This window comes from Ahaetulla prasina, chromosome 7 (genome assembly GCF_028640845.1).
Source record: "Ahaetulla prasina isolate Xishuangbanna chromosome 7, ASM2864084v1, whole genome shotgun sequence".
Classification (NCBI taxonomy): Eukaryota; Metazoa; Chordata; class Lepidosauria; order Squamata; family Colubridae; genus Ahaetulla; species Ahaetulla prasina.
This window is the reverse complement of record NC_080545.1, coordinates 100,139,436-100,167,390: the sequence shown is the minus strand read 5'-3', so window position 1 is coordinate 100,167,390 and position 27,955 is coordinate 100,139,436. Positions and strand designations below refer to the sequence as shown.

General features: G+C 47.9%; 1 protein-coding gene across 1 annotated transcript; it reads left to right on the top strand.

The window, feature by feature from the left end:
• The first annotated feature begins 1,647 nt into the window (after positions 1–1,647).
• Positions 1,648–27,026, top strand: LOC131202517 (carboxypeptidase A2-like). Its single transcript, XM_058191607.1, has 11 exons — positions 1,648–1,872; positions 4,273–4,354; positions 6,933–7,067; positions 8,207–8,305; positions 14,436–14,537; positions 16,335–16,436; positions 18,405–18,515; positions 22,959–23,049; positions 23,593–23,792; positions 24,512–24,596; positions 26,336–27,026. The coding sequence occupies exons 1-11, from the start codon at positions 1,808–1,810 to the stop codon at positions 26,521–26,523; spliced, it is 1,260 nt and encodes a 419-aa protein (XP_058047590.1). The 5' UTR covers positions 1,648–1,807; the 3' UTR covers positions 26,524–27,026.
• The last annotated feature ends 929 nt before the right edge of the window (positions 27,027–27,955 follow it).

Sequence of the window (27,955 nt, the reverse complement as noted above, 5' to 3'; positions counted from 1 at the left end):
AGTCAGCATGCTTTAAGATGGGTGGACTTCAACTCCCAGAATTCCCCAGCCAGCATTTTTTAAGATGGGTGGACTTCAACTCCCAGAATTCCCCAGCCAGCATGCTTTAAAATGGGTGGACTTCAACTCCGAGAATTCCTTAACCAGCATGTTTTAAGATAGATGGGCGGACTTCAACTCCCAGAATCCCCCAGCCAGCATGCTTTAAGATGGGTGGACTTCAGCTCCCAGAATCCTCCAGCCAGCATGCTTTAAGATGGGTGGACTTCAACTCCCAGAATTCCCCAGCCAGCATGCTTTAAGATGGGTGGACTTCAACTCCCAGAATTCCCTAACCAGTATGCTTTAAGATGGGTGGACTTCAACACCCAGAATTCCCAGTACTTTTTTTTAAAGATGTCTCAACCTCATCTCAATCTCAACATGTCTAGCTGGGGAATTCTGGGAGCTGAAGTTTACACACCTTAAAAGGGCTACGCTTGAGAAACATTGGTCATAATAAGTCACCTTTTTCAATGCTGTTGTAACTTAGAATGGTCACTAAATGAACTGTTGTAAGTCAAGGATTACCTGCCTATATTTAACAAACAAACTAAGCAAAATCACAAACTCTACAGATTCTCCTGACCCAAAGGCCACCCAAGAAAGCTCAAGAATTACGAGTTGATGCTGCCCAGGGGATTATATCTCCCTATTCAGAACTAAAGATGGACATGATAGCAGCATTCTAATATTTGAGGGGCTGCCCCAAAAAAGAGTGGGGGGGGGTCAACCTATTCTCCAGAGCCCGTGAAGGCAGGACGAGAAGCAACGGATGGAAACTCATCAAGGAGAGAAGCAACCTGGAAGTAAGGAGAAATTTCCAGACGGTGAGAACAATTTACCAGTGGAACTGCTTGCCACTAGAAGTTGTGAGTGCTCCATCGCTGGAGGCTTTTAAAGTAAAGACAGGACGGGTAGTCGTTGACTTACAACCACAACTGAGCTCAACGTTTCTGTTGTTAAAGACGTTTGTTCAGTGAGTTTTGACCTTTCTTGCTTCGGTTGTTAAGTGAGTCACTGGGGTTGATAAGTTTGTAACCCGGTTGTTAAATGAATCTGGCTTCCCCATTGGCTTTGCTTGTTAGAAGGTCACAAAAGGGGATTGCGTGACTCCAGGACACTGCGACCGTCATAAATATGAACCAGTTGCCAAGTGTCTGAATTTTGATGTGTGAATAATGGTCATAAGCGACTTCCTTCAGTGTCCTTGCAACTCCGAACAGTCACTAAACAAACTGTTGTAAGTTAAGGACTACAACAGTTTCCTGTTCCAGCAGGGGGGCGGGTTGGACTAGAAGACCTCCAAGGTCCCTTCCAACTCTGTTATTCTCTGGAATTGGAAGAAGGGAAGAGAAAAATGTCCACGTTGAATGAAGACAAGAAGAAAGCCAACTCAGCTTTCTATCATAACTTCCCTTAAAAATGTGTTTCTCCCCCCCACCATCCCACTCCCGCCCCCCAGGAGAAAAACAATGGATTTCTGAGTCATATCCACCCTTGCCAAAATAGCCTTAGGCAATTCGTGAATGGGGTGTGTGTAGCTACACGTAGGTTACTAATCAAACAATTCCTCTTCCCTTGACATTATTATCACTCTGGTGTTGTTGTTGGCTGCCTCTTGCAAGGAAGTTTGCTTGGCTCTGGGAACTGTCGCAGATGGAAGCTCTTTAGGATATGACCTAAGAATAGATTAGCTGGGGGATCCGTTCCCATAAATACAGCTCACCTGGAACCCTCCAGGATCCTATTTCTGGATCTTTTCATCATGAAGCTCATCCTGTGGTTTGGAGTTTTGCTCGGGGTCGCCTGGAGCCAGGAAACGTTTGAAGGGTGAGCTAGCTAGCTTGCATCGTGGTTTGTGTGGGAATCAACCGATTGTCTACTTTAGGGGGTCTCCAATCACGGTAACTTTGAGACCGGTGGACTTCAACTCCCAGAATTCTGGGAATTGAAGTTCCCCGGTCTCAAAGTTACCACATTTGGAGACCCCTGGGCTCATGTGTTGGTGGGGTTTTCTTTCCTGGATTTGCTGAAACCGGACAAGCCTTTTCGGAAGATGCTTTGGTGAGGATTTCTGCAACGATCCGGGGGTTGGACTAGATGACCCTCAAGGAACTCCTTCCAACTCTAGGATTTCAAATACGGTAGATTTCCTGCTGGATTCCCCGCATGAAGCTAAACCGTAACATGGTTTGCTCGTTTGTAAGTTATTGTAGTGTGTTGTTGCGGGAACTCGGCTGGTTCAGAAAACAGAGTTAACCCTAAAGGTGCTTTTTCCAAAAAGGCAGTTTTGGACTTGGGTTTTGTCGTTGAAAATGTTTAGCTTCTCATCCAAGAAGCTGCCTCTTGGAGTCCCCCTGCTCAGGCAAGATACTATTTCAGACAAATGGTTGTCCAATCTCTTCTTTAAAAACCTGCAGTGATGGGGAAGGAAGGAAGGAAGGAAGGAAGGAAGGAAGGAAGGAAGGAAGAATAGCAGAATAACAGAGTTGGTAGGGACCTTGGAGGTCTTCTAGTCCAACCCCCTACTCAGGCAGGAAACCCTATGTACCATTTCAGACAAACGGTTGTCCAATCTCTTCTTTCAAACTTCCAGTGTTGGAGGCCCCACAACTTCTGGTGGCAAGTAGTCCCACTGGTTAATTGTTCTCACTGTCAGGAAATTTCTCCTTCGTTCTAGGTTGCTTCTCTCCTTGATCAGTTTCCACCTGTGGCTTCTTGTCCTGTTCAGTTCTGGGAAGCTTCTTGGATGAGAAGTGAAACGTTTTTAAGGGGGGGAAAATCTCCAAGAAAATCACATCTTGGGGACAACCATGACCTGGACGATTGAGAATCTCCGTAGATGAAACACAAATCTAGGTTTAATGCGATGTGTAATCCTTCACTGAAGGCTTTGCACCCCCTCAGGGTTGTCCATCTATTGTATTCACGACGTTCTCTGATTTTAGGATGAAATCAAATTATTTTTGTTCTATTTATGCATTATTCTCCAAAGCACCAGGAGGCAGGCAGGACAAGAGAAGCAACAGATAGAAACTCATCAAGGAGAGAAACAACTTGGAACTAAGGAGGAATTTCTTAACACTGAGAACATCACCAATCTCATCAAGTTCCCATCACCAATCTCTTTCCACTTATGACTGTATGACTATAACTTGTTGCTGGCAATCCTTATGATTTATATTGATATATTGACCATCAATTGTGTTGTAAATGTTGTACCTTGATGAACGTATCTTTTCTTTTATGTACACTGAGAGCATATGCACCAAGACAAATTCCTTGTGTGTCCAATCACACTTGGCCAATAAAATTCTATTCTATTCTATTCTATTCTATTCAGTGAACCAGTGGAACTGCCTGCCACCAGAAGTTGTGGTTGCTCCATCAGTGGAGACTGGGCAGCCATTTGTCTGGAATGGTATAGGACAGTGATGATTAACCTTTCTGCCATCACGTGCCAGGGGGGGGGCGGGGGGGTTTTGCCTGCATGCCCACACCCATAATTCTATGCACCCCATACCCGTGCTTGTGTGTACGCACCCCCTGTTCCCTCTCCCCCTGCTCCTGGCACACGATAGCCCCGTAGGCCCATTTTTCTCTCTCACCTGACTCCAGAGCCTCTCTATGAGTCTGGGGAGGGCAAAAACGGCTCCCCCCCCCCGGGACTCTCATTTTCCAACTTCCGGTTGGACAGGAAGTGATGTTTTTTGCTGTCCCCAGCCTCCAGGGACTCCTAGAGAGGCTCCTAATGGGCACGGAGCTGAGCTCGCATGCCCACTGATATGGCTAGGCGGTACGCGTGGCATAGGTTCGCCATCACGGGTATCGGGTTTCCTGCTTGAGCAGGGGGTTGGACTAGAAGACCTCCAAGGTCCCTTCCAGCTCTCTAATACATTTGCAAAAGGCCCCCCTGTTCTGCTCATGGTGTAATTATTCCCCAAAACTCCCACGACCAGTTGGATTTTACCTTCTAAAACAGGGGTCTCCAACGTTGGTCCCTTTAAGACTTGTGGACTTCAACTCCCAGAGTCCCTCAGCCAGCAAAGCTGGCTGAGGAACTCTGGGAGTTGAAGTCCACAAGTCTTAAAGGGACCAACGTTGGAGACCCCTGTTCTAAAAGGTGACATACTCAAAGGTGACACTCAATGACCCCTGTTCTAAAAGGTGACACTCAATGGGTCAAACTGGATGAAAGATTAATGCTATTTTGATTTTTGGCTCTTTTAGTGACCAGGTTCTTCGCATGAAGCCATGCAACCAGGAACAGATTGAGTTGCTCAAAGAATTGGAAGGCCGGAAACATCTCCAGGTGTGTGAATTCGCACAGGGTAACAATCCCAGTACTGGTAAAGCCCTCAACTTACGACCACAATTGAGCCCAAAATGTTATGTTGCTAAGTGAGAAATTAGTTGAATTTTGCCCCATTTTGCGACTTTTCTTGCTACCGTTGTTAAGTGAACCACTGCAGTTGTTAAGTGAGCAACACGGCCGTTAAATGAATCTGGCTTCTCCCATTGGCTTTGCTTGTCAGAAGGTCGTAAAAGCGGATCGTACAACCCCGGAATATTGCAACCGTCGTAAATATGAGTCCGTTGCCAAGCTTCTGAAAATTTTGATGACGGGACCGTGAGGATGCTCCAACGGTCGTAAGTGTGAAAACTGGTCACAAGTCACTTTTTTCAGTGCCGTTGTATCTTCGAACAGTCACGGAACGAAGGGTTGTAAGTTGAGGCCTACCTGTGTTCTGATTAAATTAGTAATTCTGAGCTCATGTGACCCTCCTACACCTAGGAGTTGAACCCTCCCAGGATGGGGTGAAGAATAGGACGGCTGTGTAGTTAAACGGCTGGTTTAACTTCCTGCCAAGTTGTCCAACGGGTTGCAAGTGTGGAGGTGTGCCTCTCTTAAGTATTGGTTGAGTTAGCCTCCTGCTGCATCCCAAAATAAGTTGGCCGACAGGTTGCTGTCGTGGATAAAGAGACAGGAGTGATCGATATTTCCAACAGATCCATCCTCACCTGATGTTTCGGGCAGCTCCCCAAACAGGACAAAGCCTCCGTAGTTGAAGCAATGATTCCTTTATGAGGAGGGCCAGCAGCCCCCACAAAAAGTTTCTCTCTCACCACAGGCTAACAAGTCTGTCCGGCCGGGGAGATGAATAGTTGTCTGTCACACCTATTCATCTCCGTCCCCTGCCTTTTATCCCCAGAGCTAGGGTGGGGCTTTGCTAGCAGTGGTGGCTCTTCCGTCCTGAGGACCGGCCCATAGATTTCCACTGTTCTCCTCTCCTCTATCTTCTGTGTGTCAGGCACTGGACCCAGCTGTTCCTCCTCCTCCTCCTCATCAGCCACCTCCAGACCTGGGCGCTATTGAGTCTCCATCTGAGGGCTGACGGATGGTCCAGGGTCCGCTTCCGCCTCCATCTCTCTCTTGCCAGCTCCACTCCCTCTTCCCCCTCGGCCTCCCAGGTAGCCTTGATGCTGACCCCGACTCACCCGCTTCCTCCTCCTCCGATTTGGCTGCTGGAGGGCCCGGTGGCCGACAGGCCACAACACAGTCCTTGACTTACAGCCATTGGTTTAGTGACTGTTCGAAGTGACCATCACCACTCAAAAGGTGACTTGTGACCGTTTTCCACCCTTACGACCGTTCCACCATCCCCCTGGTCACGTGATCAAGATCCCGAGGCTTGGCAACTGGCATGTACTTATGGCGGTTGCAAGTGTCCCAGGGTCACATGATTCCCTTTAGCGACCTTCTGGCAAGCCAAGAACAACTGAAGCAACGAAGGGGATTAAAATGGGGCAAAACTCACTTAGCAAATGTCTCTCACTTGGTCACATAAATTTTGGGCTCAGTTTGGGGTCGTAAGTCGAGGACTATCCGCGTTCACTTTCCTATCACCAACCCCCCCACACACCACAAAAAAACAAGTTAAAATCCTGTGTAGCATCCACAGTTTTTCAGGCAGTTGTTACCATGGTTGTTAAGTGAATCCGGGCTTCCCCCGTTGACTTGGATGTCAGAAGGTCGCAAAATGCGATCACGTGACACTTACAATCGTCATAAATACGAATCAGTTCCCAAGCGTCCGAATTTTGACCCTGTGACAAGGGATGAAATGTAAAATTGGCTACTACCGGTTCTGTGGGTGTGGCTTTTAAAAGCATTTTTTCTACAACCTCTTTGGCCGAAACGGTTGTAGAAAAATGCTTTTAAAAGGCTCCTCTGGCAATCCCAGCTGAGTTGCCTGATCGTCAAAGAGGCTTTTCTTTTTTTTAAAAAAGCATTTTTTTTTTGCCTTTAAAAGACAAAAAAAACCTCTGACAATTAGGCAACTCAGCTGGGATCGCCAGAGGAGCCTTTTAAAAGCATTTTTCTACAACCGCTTCGGCCGAAGAGGTTGTAGAAAAAATGCCTTTAAAAGGCTCTGACAATCTCAGCTGAGCCGCGCGATCATCAGTTTTTTTTTTTTTAATTTAAAAGCATTTTTTCAACCGAAGAAAAAATGCTTTTAAAAGTAAAAAAAAACCACCTCTGATGATCGCATGGCTAAGCTGGGCATGGAGGGGGGGGCAAGGATTTTTGCTATCGGTTCTCCAAACCACCCACCACCATTGCTACCGGATCAAGCGATCCGGTCCGAACCAGGAGGATTTCACCGGTGCCCATGACCATCGAGAAGTTGCAATGCTTGTGTGTGAAAAATCACTTAAGTCACTTTTTTGAGTGCCGTTGTAACTTCGATCAGTTGCTGAACATATGGTCGTAAGTCAAGGACTACATATAACCCTTTCCTTTAAACATGTGGATTTTTCCCTTTTTTAACACATATTTTGAGACGACCTTGCCTCCTTCAATGGTTTTTTTTTCTTCTTCTTCTTAGCTGAATTTCTGGTTGTCTCCTTCATACCCCAGAGAACCGGTTGATCTCCAGGTGCCCTTCGCTTCTCTCCAAGCTGTCAAAGTCCTTCTGGAGTCACACCAGATCGAGTACTCGATCCTGATCGAAGATGTGCAGGTATAATGGAAGGGGGCAAAAAAATATATATCAATAAACGGGATTGTTAGATGGAAATATTCTCCGTGCATCGTATTTGGACCACACGTCCCATTTCTCCTCTTCCTAAGAAATACAATAACAATCATGCTTGGTCCGGGCGTTGGGGGGGAATAGGGTGAGGGTGGGTTGATGTGTTGAGTTGTCAGAGGTTTACTTGTGTTCCTCTGGATGAGGGTTTCTCAGTTTTAGCAACTTGAAGATAGGTGGACTTCAACTCCTAGAATTCCCCAGGCAGCATTAAGATAGGTGGACTTCAATTCCCAGAATTCCCCAGGCAGCATTAAGATAGGTGGACTTCAATTCCCAGAATTCCCCAACCAGCTTTAAGATGGGTGGACTTCAACTCCCATGAATTCCCAGCCAGCTTTAAGATAGGTGGGACTTCAACTCCCAGAATTCCCCAGCCAGTTTTAAGATAGGTGGACTTCAACTCCCAGAATTCCCCAGCCAGTTTTAAGATAGGGGAACTTCAACTCCCAGAATTCCCCAGCCAGCTTTAAGATAGGGGAACTTCAACTCCCATGAATTCCCAGCCAGCTTTAAGATAGGTGGGACTTCAACTCCCAGAATTCCCCAGCCAACTTTAAGATAGGTGGGACTTCAACTCCCAGAACTCCCCAGCCAGCTTTAAGATAGGTGGGACTTCAACTCCCAGAACTCCCCAGCCAGCTTTTAGGTGGGACTTCAACTCCCAGAATTCCCCAGCCAGCTTTAAGATAGGTGGGACTTCAACTCCCAGAACTCCCCAGCCAGCTTTAAAATAGGTGGGACTTCAACTCCCAGAATTCCCCAGCCAGCTTTAAGATAGGTGGACTTCCAGAATTCCCCAGCCACCATGCTTTGAAATGGGTGGACTTCAACTCCCAGAATTCCCCATGGCTGGCTGGGGAATTCTGGGAGTTGAAGTCCACCCATCTTCAAGTTGTTAAAAGATTGCTCTGAATAACTATGGTGCAGACAGTTTTCTTCCCACCAATTCTTCCACCATTACACCAGGTGAGAGTGTGTGTGGCCTGCACAACTTCACCCGCAATGGGTTACAAACAACAGGCTCACAATTCTGACTATCCCTGCTGGGACCCATGTTCTTCTTGTAGGCCCTGCTGGACGAAGAATCTCGAGAGATGCGCTATAACCGTCAAAGAGAATACGGCAACAGGAATTTCAACTATGGCGCTTACCATAACTTGGACACAGTAAGTCGCTTCAGAATGCTTTGGCTCGCATTGGGCCTGAATCCAGAGCTGGATTTCACCTAATTTTACCAACTGGCTTGCCGCACACTGAAAATTGAGTGTACTGCTTGCACGCATGCGCATGGTTTAGAAAACGTGGCTAAATAGGATGACATAGTGCCGAGGCAGGTCGCCACTACCGGTTCTCCCGAACCGGTCTAAACCATCTGAATACCACCACTGCCTGAATCTCTCACTCAGAGGAACTGTTATATACAGGGAGTCCTTGACTTACAACTGCCATGGGGGCCAGAATTTACATCGCTGAGCAAGGTGGTTGTTAAGTGAACCAAACCCTTACAATTTTTTTGGGGTGGGGGGGGTGGGTATTGGAAGGAAAATCCAGTTCCAGGTCCAGTTCTAAGCCGGGAATAAAATGGAGGCTGCTTAAGAAAGAAAGGTCCGTTTTGTCGTGTCCCACTCCTCCGCTGACGGCCGGGTCAGGGAAATCCGAATCAGGCGTGCCTCTGCAGCTCTGCCAAAGTCCTAGCAAAGTTCTCAGGGCAGGCAGGAGACCAGAAAGTGACTTCAGCAAGATATGTTTAGACTTTGCCTGACTCAGAGAATGCCAGAAAGCAGGTCCTTTATATAGGCCATGGGGTGTGGCTCCATGACTCAGCACTTATCCAGGCCTGCCCCTCCCTTCCTTCTGTTGCCTCCGTCTATCAAGTCTTCTGACGCGAGGGTCATTCCAGTCTGCAGCTGTTGGCAATTGACCTCCCTCAGGCTCACATGCTGTGGAGGAGGGGGAGGGGTCTAGTTGCTCCGTTTGCCTGGGCATGGAGCCAGGGCTGGGGCCGGGAGGCATACTAGGACATTCCTCCGTGTTCGGAAGCAGATAAGAAGGCCCCGGCTGTGGTGAGATCGGACGAGACACAACGCGTTTATTGATGAGCAGAACCAACACACACACACACACACACACACACACACAGCATGCAGTTCTGGGACGGCTGACAAAATGGGAGTTCACAGTAGGGTGGGTTTTTTTATACCAGCTGGATTCCCATGGGGTCATGTAGGGGTCATGGCTGGCTCTATAGGCAAAAAGGGGAAATGCAAATCCTAGGTGTTTTTTGTCAACTTTGGCTTGCCTAATTGTATTGCTTACCGGGAGTCCCTGTCTGACCCAGTCTTTCTGAATGGATTAGCATCTTCGGCAGCTCAGGAGTTCATGGCTTCCATGACGGCCATGGACCTGATTCAGTTAATTGACGGCCCTACCCACGTCGGGGGAGCTACCCTAGATCTGATTTTTATCTCTGGCCAGTGGTTTAATGATCTGGTTTTAAATGATTTAGTTGTTGAACCTTTGTCATGGTCAGATCATTTTCTCCTTCGTCTAGACTTTCTGACCGCTACCCACCACCGCAGGGAGACGGAACCAATGCGCTGGTTCCGTCCCAGGCGCCTGATGGACCCGGAGAGGTTCCTGACGGAGCTTGGGCGTTCCCGAGCACCTGGCCCACGACTCGACTGAAGAGCTAGTTGCGGCCTGGGAGCGGGCGGCTGGAGCTTTGGACCGTGTCGTGCCTTTGCGGCCTCTGACCCGGCGTCGGTCTCAACCAGCTCCTTGGTTCTCCCTGGACCTGAGGGAGATGGCGCGGAGAAGGCGCCTAGAGTGCCTGGAGATCCAGCCGCTCTGAGGCTGACGGACACTAGTTAGGTCCTATAGTAGGACCTACCTAGTGGCAATGAGGGTTCTGACGTTCTCGTTCCTCCCTCATTGCGTCGGCAGATAACCGCCCGGCCGCCCTGTTTGGTGACCCTCTCTCCTTCAACAGGAGGCGGGAGGACCCCTACAAGGCGTGCCGAGGAGTTTAACGGTTATCTATCGACAAAATCGTTCAGCTTCGGGACGGATTGGATCAAAATTGGGTAGATCCAGGCGAGGGTTCTGAGGCCCGTCTTGTTGAGGTGGTTTGGGATGACTTTGATCCTGTGACTCCGAGGACATGGACAGGTTGCTGGGTAGGCTGAGCCACCACATGTTTACTGGATCCGTGCCTCCTGGTTAGTACTGGCTACTCAGGAGGTGACGCGAGGCTGGCTCCAGGGGATTACAAATGCTTCTTTGCGGGAGGGGGTCTTTCCCGCGGCCTTGAAAGAGGCAGTGGTGAGACCCCTCCTCAAGAAGCCTTCCCTGGACCCAGCTGTTTTAGGGAACTACCGGCCAGTCTCCAATCTTCGCTTCACGGCGAAGGTTGTTGAGAGTGTGGTGGCATGTCAGCTACCCCAGTACCTGGATGAAGCTGTCTATCTAGACCCGTTCCAGTCCGGCTTCCGGCCCGGATACAGTACGGAGACAGCTTTGGTCGCACTGGTGGATGATCTCTGGAGGGCCAGGGATAGGGGTTATTCCTCTGCCCTGGTCCTATTAGACCTCTCAGCGGCTTTTGATACCATCGACCATGGTATCCTGCTGCGCCGGTTGGAGTGGTTGGGAGTGGGAGGCACCGTTTATCGGTGGTTCTCCTCCTACCTCTCTGATCGGACGCAGACGGTGTTGACAGGGGGCAGAGATCGACTCAAGGTGCCTCATGTGTGGGGTGCCCCAGGGGTCGATTCTCCCACCCCTCCTGTTCAACACCTATATGAAGCCGCTGGGTGAGATCATCAGTGGCTTTGGGGTGAGATACCAACTGTACGCTGATGACACCCAGCTGTACTTTTCCACCCCGGGCCACCCCAGTGAAGCTGTCGAAGTGCTGTCCCGGTGTCTGGAAGCCGACGGGTCTGGATGGGGAGGAACAGGCTCAAACTTAATCCCTCCAAGGCGGAGTGGCTGTGGATGCCGGCACCTCGGTACAGTCAGCTGCAGATGCGGCTGTCTGTCGGGGTGAATCATTGGCCCCGATGGAGAAGGTGCATAACTTGGGCGTGCTCCTGGATGGTCGGTTGTCCTTTGAAGACCATTTGGCGACCGTCTCCAGGAGAGCATTTTATCAGGTTCGCCTGATCCGCCAGTTCGTCCCTTCCTGGACGGGATGCCTTATGCACAGTCACTCATGCTCTCGTTACCTCTCGCCTGGACTACTGCAATGCTCTCTACATGGGGCTCCCTTGAAGAGCACCGGAGACTTCAGCTAGTTCAGAAGCGGCTGCGGGTTATTGAGGGCGTCTCGGGCTCCCATATAACACCTATCCTGCGCAGACTGCACTGGCTACCTGTTGTTTTCGGGTGCGCTTCAAGGTATTGGTTACCACCTTTAAAGCGCTCCATGGCTTAGGACCGGGCTATCTACGGGACCGTCTACTGCCGGCTTCTATCTCCCATCGTCCGATGCGTTCCCACAGAGGGACTCCTCAGGGTGCCGTCAGCCAAACAGTGTCGACTGGCGGCCCCAGGAGGGCCTTCTCTGTGGGGGCTCACCCTGTGGAACGAACTTCCCTCGGACTTGACAATTACCTGACCTTAGGACCTTTCATGAACTTAAAACTTATTTATTCCGTATGGCTGGACTAGCCTGATTTTATTTTTATTGGATGGGTTTTAAAATTCTGTGATTTTATGGGGAGTATGTTTTTAATATTTTGGGCATTTAAATTAGTTTTTTAAGGGATGTTTTTAATTATTGTATGTATGTATATTTTATCTGCCTGTTCACCGCCCTGAGTCCTTCGGGAGAAGGGCGGTATACAAATTAAAATATTATTATTATTATTATTATTATTATTATCACAGTCATGGCTAAGCTTTTTGCCATCGCATGCCAAAAGCGGGGGGAGTGCGGGGGTGTTTGCGTGCATGTGTGCCCACACCCATAATTATATGCGCTCCTCACACCACGCATGACCCTTCCCCCCATACTCTCCCCGCTTTTGGCACATGATGGCACAGTGGGCCCGTTTTTTCCTCTACCCAGGCTCCAGAGCCCTTCTGGGAGTCTGTGGAGGGTGAAAACAGTCTCCTCCCCACCCCAGAGGCCCTCCGGGGGGCTGGAAATGGCCCGTTTCCCTATTTCTGGTGGGGCCAGAAGGCCCGAAAATCAGCTGGCCAGCGCGCACATGGGCACTGGAACTGAGCTTGTGTGCCCACCGATGTGGCTCCGCGTGTCACTTGTGGTTCGTCAACACGGGATTATCAAATCTGCATTTTCCCATTTCTCCTTTATATTCCACCGATGTCTCACTTAGCAACGCAAAAGGTTGGGCTCCATTGGGGTCGTAAGTCGAGGACCAGCTGTATCTAGGCCATCGGCTGGAAGATGAAGCAAAAACATGGTTGCTCAAAGCGACGGAGGAGAACTGGAAGTGGCAATTAGCTAACCACTAGGCAACAAGGAGAGACGCGGTGGCTCAGGGGCTAGGACGTTGAGCTTGTCAATCAAAAGGTCGGCAGCTCAGTGGTTCGAATCCCTAGTGCTGCCGCGTAACGGGACGAGCTCCTGTGACTTGTCCCAGCTTCTGCCAACCTAGCAGTTCGAAAGCACGTAAAAAATGCAAGTAGAAAAAATAGGGACCACCTTTGGTGGGAAGGTAACAGCGTTCCGTGCGCCTTTGGCATTGAGTCATGCCGGCCACATGACCACGGAGACGTCTTCGGACAGTGCTGGCTCTTCGGCTTTGAAACGGAGATGAGCACCGCCCCCTAGAGTCAGGAACGACTAGCACATATGTGCGAGGGGAATCTTTACCTTTACCTTTTTAGGCAAGAGTCACTTCCGGTGAGACAACAGACTGTATAAATTTGAGAAATGCATAAATAAACACGTTCCTTCGCAGTTTGGGTGGAGAGGGCCTCGTTTTTGAGATGGAAGGGATGAATCACACCTGTCCATCATTCAGGGATGTGATGGGGTGACAATTCCTGCCTAGAGGTGGCAAAAAAGTCAAGATGGCGTCCACGACGCTACCGGCTAATAACCGTCTATTTTTTTTTTAACCGGTGTTGCCTTCAGTTGCGTGCTTGTGGCCATCGCCTTGAATTTGGGGGAACCTTCCTTCTATAGAGGCACCTGATTGGACAGGGGACTTCAAAGGTTGTAGTTCTGGACCAGTGTTTCTCAACTTTGGCAACTTCAACTTCCAGAATTCCATGGCTAGGCCTCCCATCCGCCCATCTTAAAGCATATTGGTTGGGGAATTCTGGGACTCGAAGTCCAGATATCTTAAAACTGGGGAATTTGGAACTTGACATCCACAATGTCGGCTGGCGACCCCCAGGAGGAGAGCCTTCTCTGTGGGGGCACCTACCCTCTGGAATGAGCTTCCCCCAGGACTTCGACAGCTTCCTGACCTTCGGACCTTCCGCCGCGAGCTGAAGACGTATTTATTCTTCCGTGCAGGACTGGCATAAAATTGAAATTTACTAGTAATTTTAATGGGGTTTTTTATGGTTTTAATATGTATTTTAATTAATGGGCCAAATCGAATAGGTTTTTTAAAAATTGGTTTTTAATTGTATATTGTACGTTTTCATTGTGTTTTACTTGGCTGTAAACCGCCCTGAGTCCTTCGGGAGAAGGGCGGTATAGAAATTAAATTATTCATTATTCATTCATTCACTGATATTAAAGCACGCTGGCTGGAGAATTCTGGGAGTTGGAACCCACTCATCTTAAAACATGTGAGCTAGGGCAGGGGTCTCCAACCTTGGCAACTTTATGCCTGGAGGACTTCAACTCCCAGAATGGAGTTGAAGTCCGCCAGGCTTAAAGTTGCCAAGGTTGGTGACCCCTGAGCTAGGAAATTCTGGGAGTTGAAGTCCACCCATTTTAAAGCATGCTGGCTGGGGAATTCTGGGAATTGAAGTCCATTCATCTTAAAGCATGCTGGCTAAGGAATTCTGGGAGTTGAAGTCCGCCAGGCTTAAAGTTGCCAAAGTTGGTGACCCCTGAGCTAGGGAATTCGGGGAGTTGAAGTCCACCCATTTTAAAGAATACTGGCTGGGGAATTCTGGGAATTGGAGTCCATTCATCTCAAATTGGCCAAGTCTGAGAAACACTGGTTTGGACTAAAAAGGCAACTTACACATCAAACAGGTGAATTCAACTTTTTACAATATGGTTTTTACACCACCAGAGTGAATCCCTTTTCTGTCGCCCCCCGCCCCAAATTCTATCTGTCCTCTCCTTTATCGCCTCCTCAGATTTATCGAGCGATGGATGATATTGTGACTGAGCACCCCCAGATTGCGAGCAAACTCCAGATCGGAAAGACCTATGAGAACCGGCCTCTGTTTGTCCTCAAGGTAGTATACGGTATTCGTGTCTGTGTATTAAAATCTTGGGAGGATTATTCTTATTATAAACTTTTATTCATTAAACATGAAACTCAGTCAATTGAACGTTTAAAAATGTATCACAAAGATTATTGACTGGCGCCGATGGTTGATACGGGTTATCATCATCACCATCATCATCATCATCATTTTATTCATTAAACATGAAATTCAGTCAACTGAAAATTCAAAAAGGCATCACAAATACCATTGACTGGTGCTGATGGTTGATACGGGTTGCTGCCAGCGTCCTAGGTATCAACCAAGGACCTTCTTAAGATATATGATGTTATTTCTTCCTTCCTTCCTTCCTTCCCTCCCTCCTTCCATCCATCCATCCATCCATCCATCTTTTCCTTCCTTCCTCCCTTACTCTTTCTCCTTCCTCCCTCCCTCCCTCCCTTCCTTCCATCCATCCATCTTTTCCTTCCTTCCTTCTCCCTCCCTCCCTCCTTCTTTCCTTACATCCATCCATCCATCTTTTCCTTCCTTCTTTCCTCCCTTCCTCTTTCTCCTTCCTTCCTTCCTTCCATCCTTCCATCCATCCATCTTTTCCTTCCTTCCTTCCTTCCTTCCTTCCTTCCATCCATCCATCCATCCATCCATCCATCCATCCAATCTTTTCCTTCCTCCTTTCCTCTTTCTCCTTCCTCCTTTCCTTCCATCCATCCATCCATCTTTTCCTTCCTTCCTTCCTCTCTTCCTTCCTTCCTTCCTTCCTTCCTTCCTTCCTTCCTTCCTTCCTCTTTCTCCTTCCTCCTTCCTCCTTCCTTCCATCCTTCCTTCCATCCATTCATCTTTTCCTTCCTTCCTCTCTTCCTCTTTCTCCTCCCTCCTTCCTTCCATCCCTCCCTCCCTCCACCCATCTTTTCCTTCCTCCTTTCCTCTTTCTCCTTCCTCCCTTCCTTCCATCCATCCATCTTTTCCTTCCTTCCTCTTTCTCCTTCCTTCCTCCCTCCCTTCCTTCCATCCTTCCTTCCTTCCATCCATCCATCTTTTCCTTCCTTCCTCCCTTCCTCTTTCTCCTTCCTTCCTTTCTTCCTTCCTTCCATCCATCCATCTTTTCCTTCCTTCCATCCTCTTTCTCCTTTCTCACTCCCTTCCTCCCTCCCATCCATCCATCCATCCATCTTTTCCTTTCTTCCTTCTTCCATCACTTCCCTCCCTCGCTCCCTCGCAATAGCCCTCAGACTTATATGCCGCTTCACAGCACTTTTACAGCCCTCTCTAAGCGGTTTACAGAGTCAGCCTCTTGCCCCCAACAATCTGGGTCCTCATTTGACCCACCTGGGAAGGATGGAAGGCTGAGTCCCCCTTGAGTCGGTGGGGCTTGAACTGCCAAATTGCTGGCAATCAGCAGTCAGCAGAAGTAGCCTGCAGTACTGCACTCCCACCACTGTGCCACCTCGGCTCTTTAGTTTTAGATTTTATTGTTATTTGACTATATTGACTATAACTTGTTGCTGGCAATCCTTATGATTTATATTGATATATTGACCATCAATTGTGTTGTAAATGTTGTACCTTGATGAACGTATCTTTTCTTTTATGTACACTGAGAGCAGATGCACCAAGACAAATTCCTTGTGTGTCCAATCACACTTGGCCAATAAAATTCTATTCTATTCTATTCTATTCTATTATTTTATTTGATCGTGTCTATCTTTGGCTATCGCTCGGCATTGCTGTTTTGTGGCGTTTTATTGCAAAATTGCAAAAAAAAAAAAGACAGGATTATTTGTAAAAGTCCACATTCTGTCCGAACAGTTCAGTACCGGAGGAAACAGGCGCCCTGCCATCTGGATCGATGCTGGGATTCACGCACGCGAATGGGTGACCCAGGCCACGGCTCTCTGGACAGCTAAAAAGGTCAGCTGCTATGGGAAGGTTTCTGTCTGGCCCCGCCCACCTTAGGGGCTGGCCACGCCCACTCAAGGCAAGGCAACTATTACGGGTGTCACTTGATGGAGGTAGTCCTCACGAGGGGTCCTTTGGTGCTCGCGGACGTTTTCTGATCCAGCTAGGGAACTTCATCAGTGTTAGGAGGGGAGGAGGGTTTGTGGAGAGGAGGAGGAGGAGGAGGAGGAGGAGGAGGAAGGAAGGAAGGAAGGAAGGAAGGAAGGAAGGAAGGAAGGAAGGAAGGAAGGAAGGAAGGAAGGAAGAGCAATGGGAGGTCCTTTGTGCCCTCTGAGCTTGGTGGTTTCCTTGCAGATGTTTCATGACCCAACTAGGGAACATCATCAGTGATGGATGGAAGGAAGGAAGGAAGGAAGGAAGGAAGGAAGGAAGGAAGGAAGGAAGGAAGGGGAGGAGGAGGAGGAGGAGGAGGAGAAGGAGGAGACCAATTGTGGGGTCTTTGGTGCTTTCTGAGCTTGGTGGTTTCCTTGCAGATGTTTCATGACCCAACTAGGGAACATCATCAGTGATGGATGGAAGGAAGGAAGGAAGGAAGGAAGGAAGGAAGGAAGGAAGGGGAGGAGGAGGAGGAGGAGGAGGAGAAGGAGGAGACCAATTGTGGCGTCTTTGGTGCTTTCTGAGCTTGGTGGTTTCCTTGCAGATGTTTCATGACCCAACTAGGGAACATCATCAGTGATGGAGGGAAGGGAGATTTGGGGAGGGGAGGAGGAGAGGAGGAGGAGGAGGAAGAGGAGGACTGTGGGGTCCTTGGTGCTCTCTAAGCTTGGTGGTTTCCTTCCAGATGTTTCATGACCCAACTAGGGAACATCATCAGTGCTAGAAGGAAGGAAGGAAGGAAGGAAGGAAGGAAGGAAGGAAGGAAGGAAGGAAGGAAGGAAGGAAGGAAGGAAGGAATGGGAGGAGGAGGAGGAGGAGGAAACCAATGTGGGGTCTTTGGTGCTTCTGAGCTTGGTTGTTTCCTTGTAGACATTTTATTACCCAACTGGGTAACATCATCAGTGCTGGAGGGAAGGGAGATTTGGGGAGGGGAGGAGGAGAGGAGGAGGAGGAGGAGGACTGTGGGGGTCCTTGATTCCTTCTGAGCTTGCTTTTTAAGTTTCAGTACCCAAAGTAGGTTAACGTCATCACATTTATCCACGATGTATGACCGTAATTGAGCCCAATAGTTCTGTGCTTAAGCGAAACATTTAAGTGAGTTTCGCGTCCTTTCTTGCTCCAATTGCTAAGCGAACCACTGCACTTGTGAAGTTCATAAGGCGGTTGTTTAAGTGAATCGAGTTTCCCCGTTGACTTTGCTTGCCAGGAGGTCTCGAGAGGGAATCGCATGACACTGTAAACGTCATCAAGATCAGCCAGTGGCCGAGCCTCTGAATTTTGATCACGTGACCGTCAGGATGCTACCAACGGTCACACAAAAACGATCACGTTGCTTTTTCCCCCCGGTGCTGCTGTAACTTTGAACGGTCACTAAATGAACTGCTGTCGTAAGTCGAGAACCACCTGTATATCGGGGTGCAAAGAGGGGCTGATCAGCTTCTTAGCTGAGGTTGCAAAATCTGCAAGTTGGTGTCTACACCCACGTTATTCCTCAAACAAAGTGCAAAAAATAAGGCTGGAATAAAACTCCCTTTGGTGTACAAGGAAGTGGGAGGGTTTCGGGGTGCGCGAAGCAAGGCTTTAACCACACAGAGTTATGGGGAGGGGCCTGACCCCCCCCAGGAAGGACACCTCCCCCCGTCCCAAGCCGGATGCAAACTGCGTGTGGGTGTGAAGCCACAAGGAACTTCTGGGAAGGGTCAACAGCTGCAAAAAAATGCTTGCGGGGGAGATGGGGGACTTTCCCCCACAAAGAAACTGTGGGTCCTGGAGTTTGCACCCCACTTTGAATCCCCCCCCCTTCTTCTTTTTTGGCCTCCCCAGATCGCTTCTGACTTTGGGAAAGATCCGTCGCTGACCTCCCTCCTCAACAAAATGGATATTTTTCTGCTGGTGGTTGCAAACCCTGATGGATATGTCTACTCTCACACCACGGTGAGTATCTGATCCCGAACTGTAGCAGGAGGTCTCGTTTTTCCGTCGTGATCAATATTTGCCAACCTCGACATCTTTAAGAGGGGTGGTAGTTGTGGCCTGTTGGCCGCCAGCCCCTCGGAGCAGCCGAATCAGAGGAGGAGGAAGAGGAGGTGTGGGAGTCGGGGTCAGCATTAAGGAGTGAGGAGGAAGAGGGAATGGAGCTGGCAGAGAGAGAGGCGGAACCTGGGCGGTCCGTCAGATGGAGAGTCAACAGCACCCAGGTCTGGAGGCGGCTGATGAGGAAGAGGAGGAACAGCTGGGTCCAGTGCCTGACGCAGAGATGCGCAGAAGACAAGAGGAGAGGAGAGCAGTGGAAATCTATGGGCCGGTCCTTGGGACGGAAGAGCCACTGCTGCTAGTGAAACCCCACGAGCTCTGGGGATAAAAGGCAGGAGGCGGAGATGAATAGAAGGGGCAGAAAAACTCTTCGTCTCCCTGCTGGACAGACTTCTTAGACTGCGTTGAGAGAGAAGCTTTTTGCCGGGGCTGCTGATGTTCCTAATAAAGGAATCTTTTTTTTTTTTAATAAAAAAGTTTTATTTCCATTTTCCAACAACCTATTCAATATACAGTCTCTTATTCAACATTAGTCATTAACTTTCATTTGTTACTTATTCGGGCCTGCCCAGCTACCACTTTCTTCCTTAACAAACCTTTCCTCCTCCCTTCTCTACTTTCTTCTACTTTCTTCATCCTTCCTCTCCTTCGCTTTTCTACATCCTCTCCTCCTTCCCTACTCTTCTCTTCCACCCTTTCTAACCCTCTCTCTTTCCCCTTTCTTCTTTCTCTCCTTTCCCCCTTTTCTACCTTTCTCTTTCCTACCTACTTTCTTCCTTCACTCTCTCCTCTCCCTTTCCATTCCCTTCTGAAATGGCAGCTGAGCAGCCCCGATTTCATTTCAGATTATTTCTATTTCTTAATTACATATCTTCAATCATTCCTTTACATTGATCCTTCATCTCCCTCTCCTCCTTCCCTCCCTCCCTCCCTCCACCCCCGAGACTTCCCAGAACAAAGTACAGGGTATAAGATTAACAATCATAAATTAAAATACAACATAAGTCATAATCCATAGTCACTCCTCTCTCTTTCCCTTTCTTCTTCCTCTCCTTTCCATTCCCTTCTGAAATGGCAGCTGAGCAGCCCCGATTTCATTTCAAATTATTTCTATTTCTTAATTACATATCTTCAATCATTCCTTTACATTGATCCTTCATCTCCCTCTCCTCCCTCCCTCCCTCCCTCCCTCCCGAGACTTCCCAGAACAAAGTACAGGGTATAAGATTAACAATCATAAATTAAAATACAACATAAATCATAATCCATAGTCACTCCTCTCTCTAAGACCTTAACTCCCCTTCCAGAAACAAAAAAGTACATTCTTCTTCCAGTCCATTATATATCAGTCCATTCCACTCCTAAAATCTTCAGAATCTTCCAATTAAATTAGTATTTCCAGTTCATCAATAAAATACATAGTTTTTAATATCCAATCTTCATCAATTAACACCAAATATATATCAATCCATTCCACGCCTGAAGTCTTAAAGGAATCTTTTGAGTTCATTTCAGAGGGTTTGTCGTGTTTGGGGAGCTGGGTCAGAATAGGTGGACCTCAACTCCCAGAATTCCCCAGCCAGCTGTGGGAATTAATCTAGAAGAAGGGTCCATAACCTGTGGGCCATGGCCCACAAATGGGCTGTAAAAGGTTGGGAAACCAGGTCGCGGAAACAGCCGGCAAGCACGTGCGTGCCCGAACATCCTCACTTGTGCGATCGGCGGGTGAGTGCGGCATGCTCCATTTAAGTGCACACCTGCTTGCCGCTCACTTAAAGGAAGTGCGCGCTCGCTCACACGCTGCTTGCGCAAGTGAGAATCTGTGGGCGTGCACACTCTCCAGCCATGCACACCGTGGGCGTACTTGTCGGCCGCTTGTGTGGTACCTCCTCCGTCCCCTCCACTGGTCCGCAAAGTCGGAACCGTTGAGGAAACCTCTAATCCCGTGAGGGCGAACCTGTGGCACACGTAGCTATATTGATGGGCACGTGAGCTCAGCTCTGGTGTGCATGCGCATGTCAGCCAGCTGATTTTCGGGCCTTCTGGGCCCAGTGGCAGTAGAAAAACAGGCTGTTTCCATCTTCTGGACGGCCTCCGGATTGGAGGGAGAGGCCGTTTGGGTCCTCCCAAGGCTCCTAGAAAGATTCTGGAGTTTGGGGAGAGGAAAAAAATGGGCCTTCCAGTCCCACCAGAAGTTGGCAAAATGGCCAATTTCGGTCTCCAGAGGGCCTTTGGGCTGTGTGTGGGAAGGCTGTTTTCTTTTCTTTTTTTTTTATTGAAAAAGTTTTAAAAAACAAAAACATTTCCCCCCCTTTTTCCCCCCTCCCTCCCAGAAAACCCCTTCCCCTCCTCCCTCCACCCCGAGACTTCCCAGAACAGGGTATAAGATTAACAATCATAAATTAAAATACAACATAAATCATAATCCATAGTCACTCCTCTCTCTAAGACCTTAACTCCCCTTCCAGAAACAAAAAAGTACATTCTTCTTCCAGTCCATTATATATCAGTCCATTCCACTCCTAAAATCTTCAGAATCTTCCAATTAAATTAGTATTTCCAGTTCATCAATAAAATACATAGTTTTTAATATCCAATCTTCATCAATTAACACCAAATATATATCAATCCATTCCACTCCTGAAGTCTTAAAGGAATCTTTTGAGTTCATTTCAGAGGGTTTGCCGTGTTTGGGGAGCTGGGTCAGAATAGGTGGACCTCAACTCCCAGAATTCCCCAGCCAGCTGTGGGAATTAATCTAGAAGAAGGGTCCGTAACCTGTGGGCCGTGGCCCACAAATGGGCTGTAAAGGGTTGGGAAACCAGGTCGCGGAAACAGCCGGCAAGCACGTCCGTGCACGAACATCCTCACTTGTGCGATCAGCGGGTGAGTGCGGCATGCTCCATTTAAGGGCACACCTGCTTGCCACTCACTTAAAGGAAGTGCGCGCTCGCTCACACGCTGCTTGCGCAAGTGAGAATCTGTGGGCATGCACACTCTCCAGCCATGCACACCGTGGGCGTACTTGTCGGCCGCTTGTGCGGTACCATCCTCCGTCCCCTCCACTGGTCCACAAAGCCGGAACCGTTGAGGAAACCTCTAATCCCGTGATGGCGAACCTGCGGCACACGTAGCTATATTGATGGGCACGTGAGCTCAGCTCTGGTGTGCATGCGCGTGTCAGCCAGCTGATTTTCGGGCCTTCTGGGCCCAGTGGCAGTAGAAAAACAGGCTGTTTCCAACTTCTGGAGGGCCTCCGGATTGGGGGGAGAGGCTGTTTTGGTCCTCCCAAGGCTCCTAGAAAGACTCTGGAGTTTGGGGAGAGGAAAAAAATGGGCCTTCCAGTCCCACCAGAAGTCAGCAAAATGGCCAATTTGGGTCTCCAGAGGGCCTTTGGGCTGTGTGTGGGAAGGCTGTTTTCTTTTCTTTTTTTTTTATTGAAAAAGTTTTTAAAAACAAAAACATTTCCCCTTTTTCCCTCCTCCCAGAAAACCCCTTCCCCCTCCTCCCCGCTTCCCGGGTCAATCACAAGGTATTGTTATACATAAACCAAACATAGAGTAAAATTTTCCCTTCTAATCCAATTAACCTCATCCAAATCTTTTCATTTCCCAACCCCCCATTACATAAAATAATACTTCCTAATTATTCAAAGGCAATCTGATATTTCTTAATCTGATATCTGTTTTGTAGATAATCAATCCATTTTTTCCATTCAATTAAATATCTTTCCTGCATATTGTCTTTTAAAAAAGCTGAGATTTTAGCCATCTCAGCCAAATTAATAACTTTCAGTATCCATTCTTCTATTGTAGGTATCTCTTCTTTCTTCCAGTATTGTCCAATCAACAGTCTTGCTGCTGTTATTAAATTCAGAATCAGTTTAGTCTCAATCCCTGTACAATCCGTTATAATTCCCAAAAGGAAAAATTGCGGCAGGAACTTTATCTTCTTCTTCAGTACATTTTGAATAATCCACCAAATTCTTATCCAAAAGGCCTTAATTTTCTTGCAAGTCCATGGGAAGGCTGTTCTCATCCTGTCCCTCCCCAGGCTCCTAGAAAGGCTCTGAAGCCTGGGTAGAACAAAAAACAGGCCTACCGGTCCCACTGTGCAAAAAGCGGGGCGGGGGAGCGGTGTGTGTGTATATTGCGTGCGCATGCGGAGGGGCGAGGTGTATAGAATTATGGGTGTGGACACGCAAGCGCATGACCACCCCCCTGCTCCTCCCATTTTTGGCACGTGATGGCAAGAAGGTTCACTGCTCTAATCTATAACCTCTCGACGCAAGGACTGTTGGTTTGTTGTCGCTTCTAATGGCACCGCTTTCTCTTCCGTGTCCAGAATCGTATGTGGCGGAAAACCCGGTCCAGAATACCCGGCAGCAAGTGTGTCGGTGCCGATCCCAACCGAAACTGGGACGCCGGCTTTGGAGGTAAGTTAGGCATCGCTTTTGCCCGCAGTGAGTTCTTGCATTGGCTGATGCTGGTGTTAGGTAGTCCTCGACTTATGCCAGTTCCTTTAGTGACCGTTTGACGTTACAGCCGCACTGAAAAAATATGACCTATGGCGGTTTTCACACTTTAAGACTGTTGTGGCGTTCCCGTGGTCACGCAATCAAAATTCGGATGCTTGGAAATTGACATGTACTTATGACGGTTGCAGTGTCCCAGGGTCACGACGGGATCCCCTTTTTTGCGGCCTTTGGACGAAATGCTTTTAAAAGTAAAAAAAAGTCTCTGACGATTGCGCGGCTCAGCTGAGATCGTCAGAGCCTTTTTTTTTTTACCTTTTAAAAGCATTTTTTAAAAGTAGCGTCAAGCGGGCGACCAGGCGATTGAGTGGGCATGGGCGGGGGGGGCAGGGATTTTTGCTTCCAGTTCTCCAAACCACCCGCCGCCATCGCTACTGGATCAGCCAATCCGGTCTGAACCGGGAGCATTTCACCCCTGGTTCATTTGCATTCCCACCTTGGCAGGACCCGGCGCCAGCAACGACCCCTGTTCCGATTCCTACCACGGACCCAGCGCCAACTCGGAAGTCGAAGTCCGCTCTATGGTGGATTTTGTCAAGAGTCACGGGAACATCAAGGCATTTATCAGCATCCATAGCTATTCCCAGCTCCTCATGTATCCCTTTGGCTATAAGTGCACCAAGCCTAAAGACGCAGCAGAACTGGTAAGGCTCCAGGTTCATGGATGGTGTCTGTTCTGTCTCCTTCCCCACTTCGGATTAATGAGCTGGCCTTCAGCCAGTGGATTCACGGCTCTTATCAGTCCTGGCAGAGAAATCGCAGCTCCCTGCCAAAGTTCAAACAAATGACTCAGGTAGCAAGACTTTCAGCTCTTTTTGAAACGGATCAGCTAAACTTTTGCTTCCCGTGGAGTGAGAGCAGTCCCAAAGCTCCTTATATATCCTGTGGGGTGGGGCTCCTGCCCCACCCTTCCTTTTGATGATGCCGCCTCTCTAATCTTCTGAAGCGTGGGTCAATCCAAGCTTGATTATTATTATTATCAGCTGGGTCTGAAGGCGTAGCCTGGGGAAGGGAGGAATCAGGGGATGATGGCCTCATTACGTCCTCCGACTGGCCTGGTTCTGGCTCCTGGAGCCGGGCCAGAGGCATCGGTGCTCCCAAGGTAAGCCTTACCGGCCCTTCCCCCTCACTCTTGGAGTCACTTTTGGGCATGGGGCCAGGTTTGGGGGCTGGTGTCACAACAGTGACCCTCGTAAGGTTCGCTTGCGTTTGGCTGAGTGGCTACGTTCACAGGCCGGCTGCATTCCCATGACGGGCGGTGCTTCGGTTGCGTCGTCCTAGCCGCCATCTTGCCTTTTTTGACCCCACTGTTGTGGGTATCTCTGTCTGCTTCCAAGGGATTAATTTCTGATTTCCTTCCCAGGACATGGTGGGAAAATCAGCCGCGAGCGCCTTGACATCGCTGTACGGCACCCGGTATAGAGTCGGGCCCATCTGCTCGGTCATTTGTAAGTTTGGGGATGAATTTCAGCCTGGAAGTCTTTTTTGGGGGAGGGGGGGCTCAGGGGTTTAGGTTCTAGACCAGGGTTCTCCAACCTTGGTCCCTTTAAGACTTGTGGACTTCAATTCCCAGAGTTGACTTTTGGACTCTGGGAGTTGAAGTCCACAAGTCTTAAAGGGACCAAGGTTGGAGACCCCTGGTCTAGGGCAGCATTTCTCACCCTCAGCACTTGAACAGGTGTGGGTTTCAAAGCCCAGAACATACACCTTCAAGTTGCCATGGTTTAGAAACCCTGGTTCTATGCAGTTGAAGTCCTCTTCTAGGAACTGAAGTCACATTTTTAGAGGATTATGGACAGTGTAGTACCTGTAGAAGATATTCAGGTCTTGCCTTATTGCAGGAAGATGTGTATGTATATTTAACTATATACCTCTTTCTCTCTCTCTTTCTTATCTTTAGCTATCTATCTATTTGTATCTATCTATCTATCTATCTATCTATCTATCTATCTATCTATCTATCTATCTATCTATCTATCATTTATCTCTTATCATCTCTCTCTCACTCTACCATTCTATCTATCATTCTATATCTGTCTATCTACTCTATCTATCTATCTATCTATCTATCTATCTATCTATCTATCATCTATCTATCTATCATCTATCTAATCTATCTATCTATCATTATCTATCTATCTATCTATCTATCTATCTATCTAATCTATCTATCTAATCTATCTATCTATCTATCATTTATCTCTACCATCTCCCTCTATATATATATCATTCTATCTAGCTTTCATTCTATGTCTATCTACTCTATCTATCTATCTATCTATCTATCTATCTATCTATCTATCTATCTATCTATCTATCTATCTAATCTATCTATCTATCTATCTATCTATCTATCTATCTATCTATCTATCTATCTATCTATCTATCTATCTATATCATTTATCTCTACCATCTCTCTCTCTCACTCTATCTATCATTCTATCTAGCTTTCATTCTATGTCTATCTACTCTATCTATCTATCTATCTATCTATCTATCTATCTATCTATCATCTATCTTGGCCTCTCTCTCTCTTTCTCCCCCCCCCCCATCCATCTATCATCACCTACAGTCTATAGGGTAATGAAATTAAAACTACTAAACTGGGTTAGTTTTAACCTGGATCGCCTGCGTGGGTCCCTCGTCTTCTGCATGAGCAAAGCAGAAGAACATTATAATCCAATGGATTCTCCGAATCCAAGAGAAGCATTAATTCAACAGCCTTGTTTAAGGAGGTTGTGCAAATGGAAACATGGGGCGTAGAACCGCATGGTCTCCAGGCGTTATGGGACAACCACAGCCTGCTCATTTGGTAGATGGTGCAGGATCAGTGGTGGGATTCAGCCAGTTCGCACCACTTCGGAAGAACCGGTTGTTAACTTTCTGAGCAGTTTGGCAAACTGGTTGTTGGAAGAAATCATTAGGGCAGAGAACCGGTTGTTAAATGACTTGAATCCCACCACTGTGCGGGATGTTCTAGACTTGTCTAAGACCAGGCTCTCCAAAATTGGCAACTTTAAGATTTGTGGACTTCAGCTCGGTCATGTTGGCTGCAGAATTCTGGGAATGGAAGTCCACAAGCCTTAAAAGTGGCCAAGTTTGAAGTCCCCTGGTCTCGAGTGTCCCTGCCTAGTAGAGGTGCAACCAAGTTTGCTTAGAGCCGTGTTCCCCTGCGTCTTCCTTGTAGACCAAGCCAGCGGTGGGAGCATTGACTGGAGCTACGATTATGGGATCAAGTACTCCTTCGCCTTTGAGCTGAGAGACACAGGGCGCCACGGTTTCCTCTTGCCGGCCAAACAGATCATCCCCACCGCTCAGGAGACGTGGTTGGGCCTGAAAGAGATCATGGAGCACGTGCGAGATCATCCCTACTGAGGACTAGAAGATGCGGGATAAGACAGGATTTTGGCTTCATATGCTTACGCTAGAAGGATTCTGGGTATAGGTTCGACAGATCCCTTTAGATGCCCCCAAAAGAGAGGGGGGGGGAAAACACCAGGTTTTAAATAACCATCATTATTTCATAGGTCAATTCAGATAATGGCCACTGGGGGCAGCAGAGGTGCAGAAATCTCTTTGCAGTTGCTGCCCCCTAGCGGTCACTAAATTTTTTTTTTGCAGCCCAGATCTGATAACGCCTAACCTTATTCAATACAGTATAGTCTCATTGTGGTGGCCTCCGATGTGTTTGGATTACAACTCCCAGAATCCTCTGTCTAACCGAGAGGGTGGCGTGTTTAGCAGCAAACATCTTGCTTGAATGGATTGGGACTCCGTTGCCCAGCATTCCCAGACAGCAGTGGAGAATTCTGGGAGTTGTAGTCCCAGTTTGTCTGAAGGTCATTGAGCAATGATGTTCTAGCACAGAGGTCTCCAACCTTGGCAATTTTAAGCCTGGAGGACTTCAACTCCCAGAATACCCCAGCCAGCAAAGCAAAGCTGGCTGGGGAATTCTGGGAGTTGAAGTCCTCCAGGCTTAAAGTTGCCAAGGTTGGAGACCCCTGTTCTAGCATATTTAGAAGTTAAGGAATGACGGCAAATATTGTCCGAATCTAAATCTTCCCTATTTTTCTTACAATTCTCATGAGGTTGCTCTGACAACTAGCCATTCTTATTTTGGATTAAACCTTCTTGAGATCCTTCTTCAGCACTTTATCAATAAATTCTGCTTCCAATTGCACTCTGGACTTTGTCTTCATTTTTCTTCACTATGGATTCTCTTTTTTATATATATAAAAAAGTTTTATTTTTACATTCATATTCAACAACTCATCCAATGTACAGTCATATACAATTAGTCGGGCTTGCCCAGTCACCACCCCCTCCTTTTAACTCTCTTCCCTCTTCTACCTTCTTCTACTTTCCAGACCTTCCTCTCCTTCTCTTATCTACATCCTCTCCTCCCTCCACCCTATACCTTCCTTCTCCCTCTTCTACCCCTCTTCCTTCCTCTTCTCCTCTTTCCTACCTCCTACTCTCTCCTCCTTTCTCCCTCCCCACCGTTCTAAAATGGTAGCTGGGCAGACCCGACCCTACATTAATTATATTTATACATCTTCAATAATCCCTGTACATTAACCATCACTCCATCCTCTACCCTCATCCCCCCCAGTTCCCCTCCCCCTTACCCCCCCCCGGCTTCCCAGAACAAAATGCAGGGTATCAAAACTAACAATCATAATCCAAAATAAATCCTAAATTATAATCTCTAGTCACTCCACACATAATCACACTCTCAATTCCCCTCTCCTTCAGAAATATATCTAATACAAAATATTTCCTAAATTTACTCATATGCTATTCGATA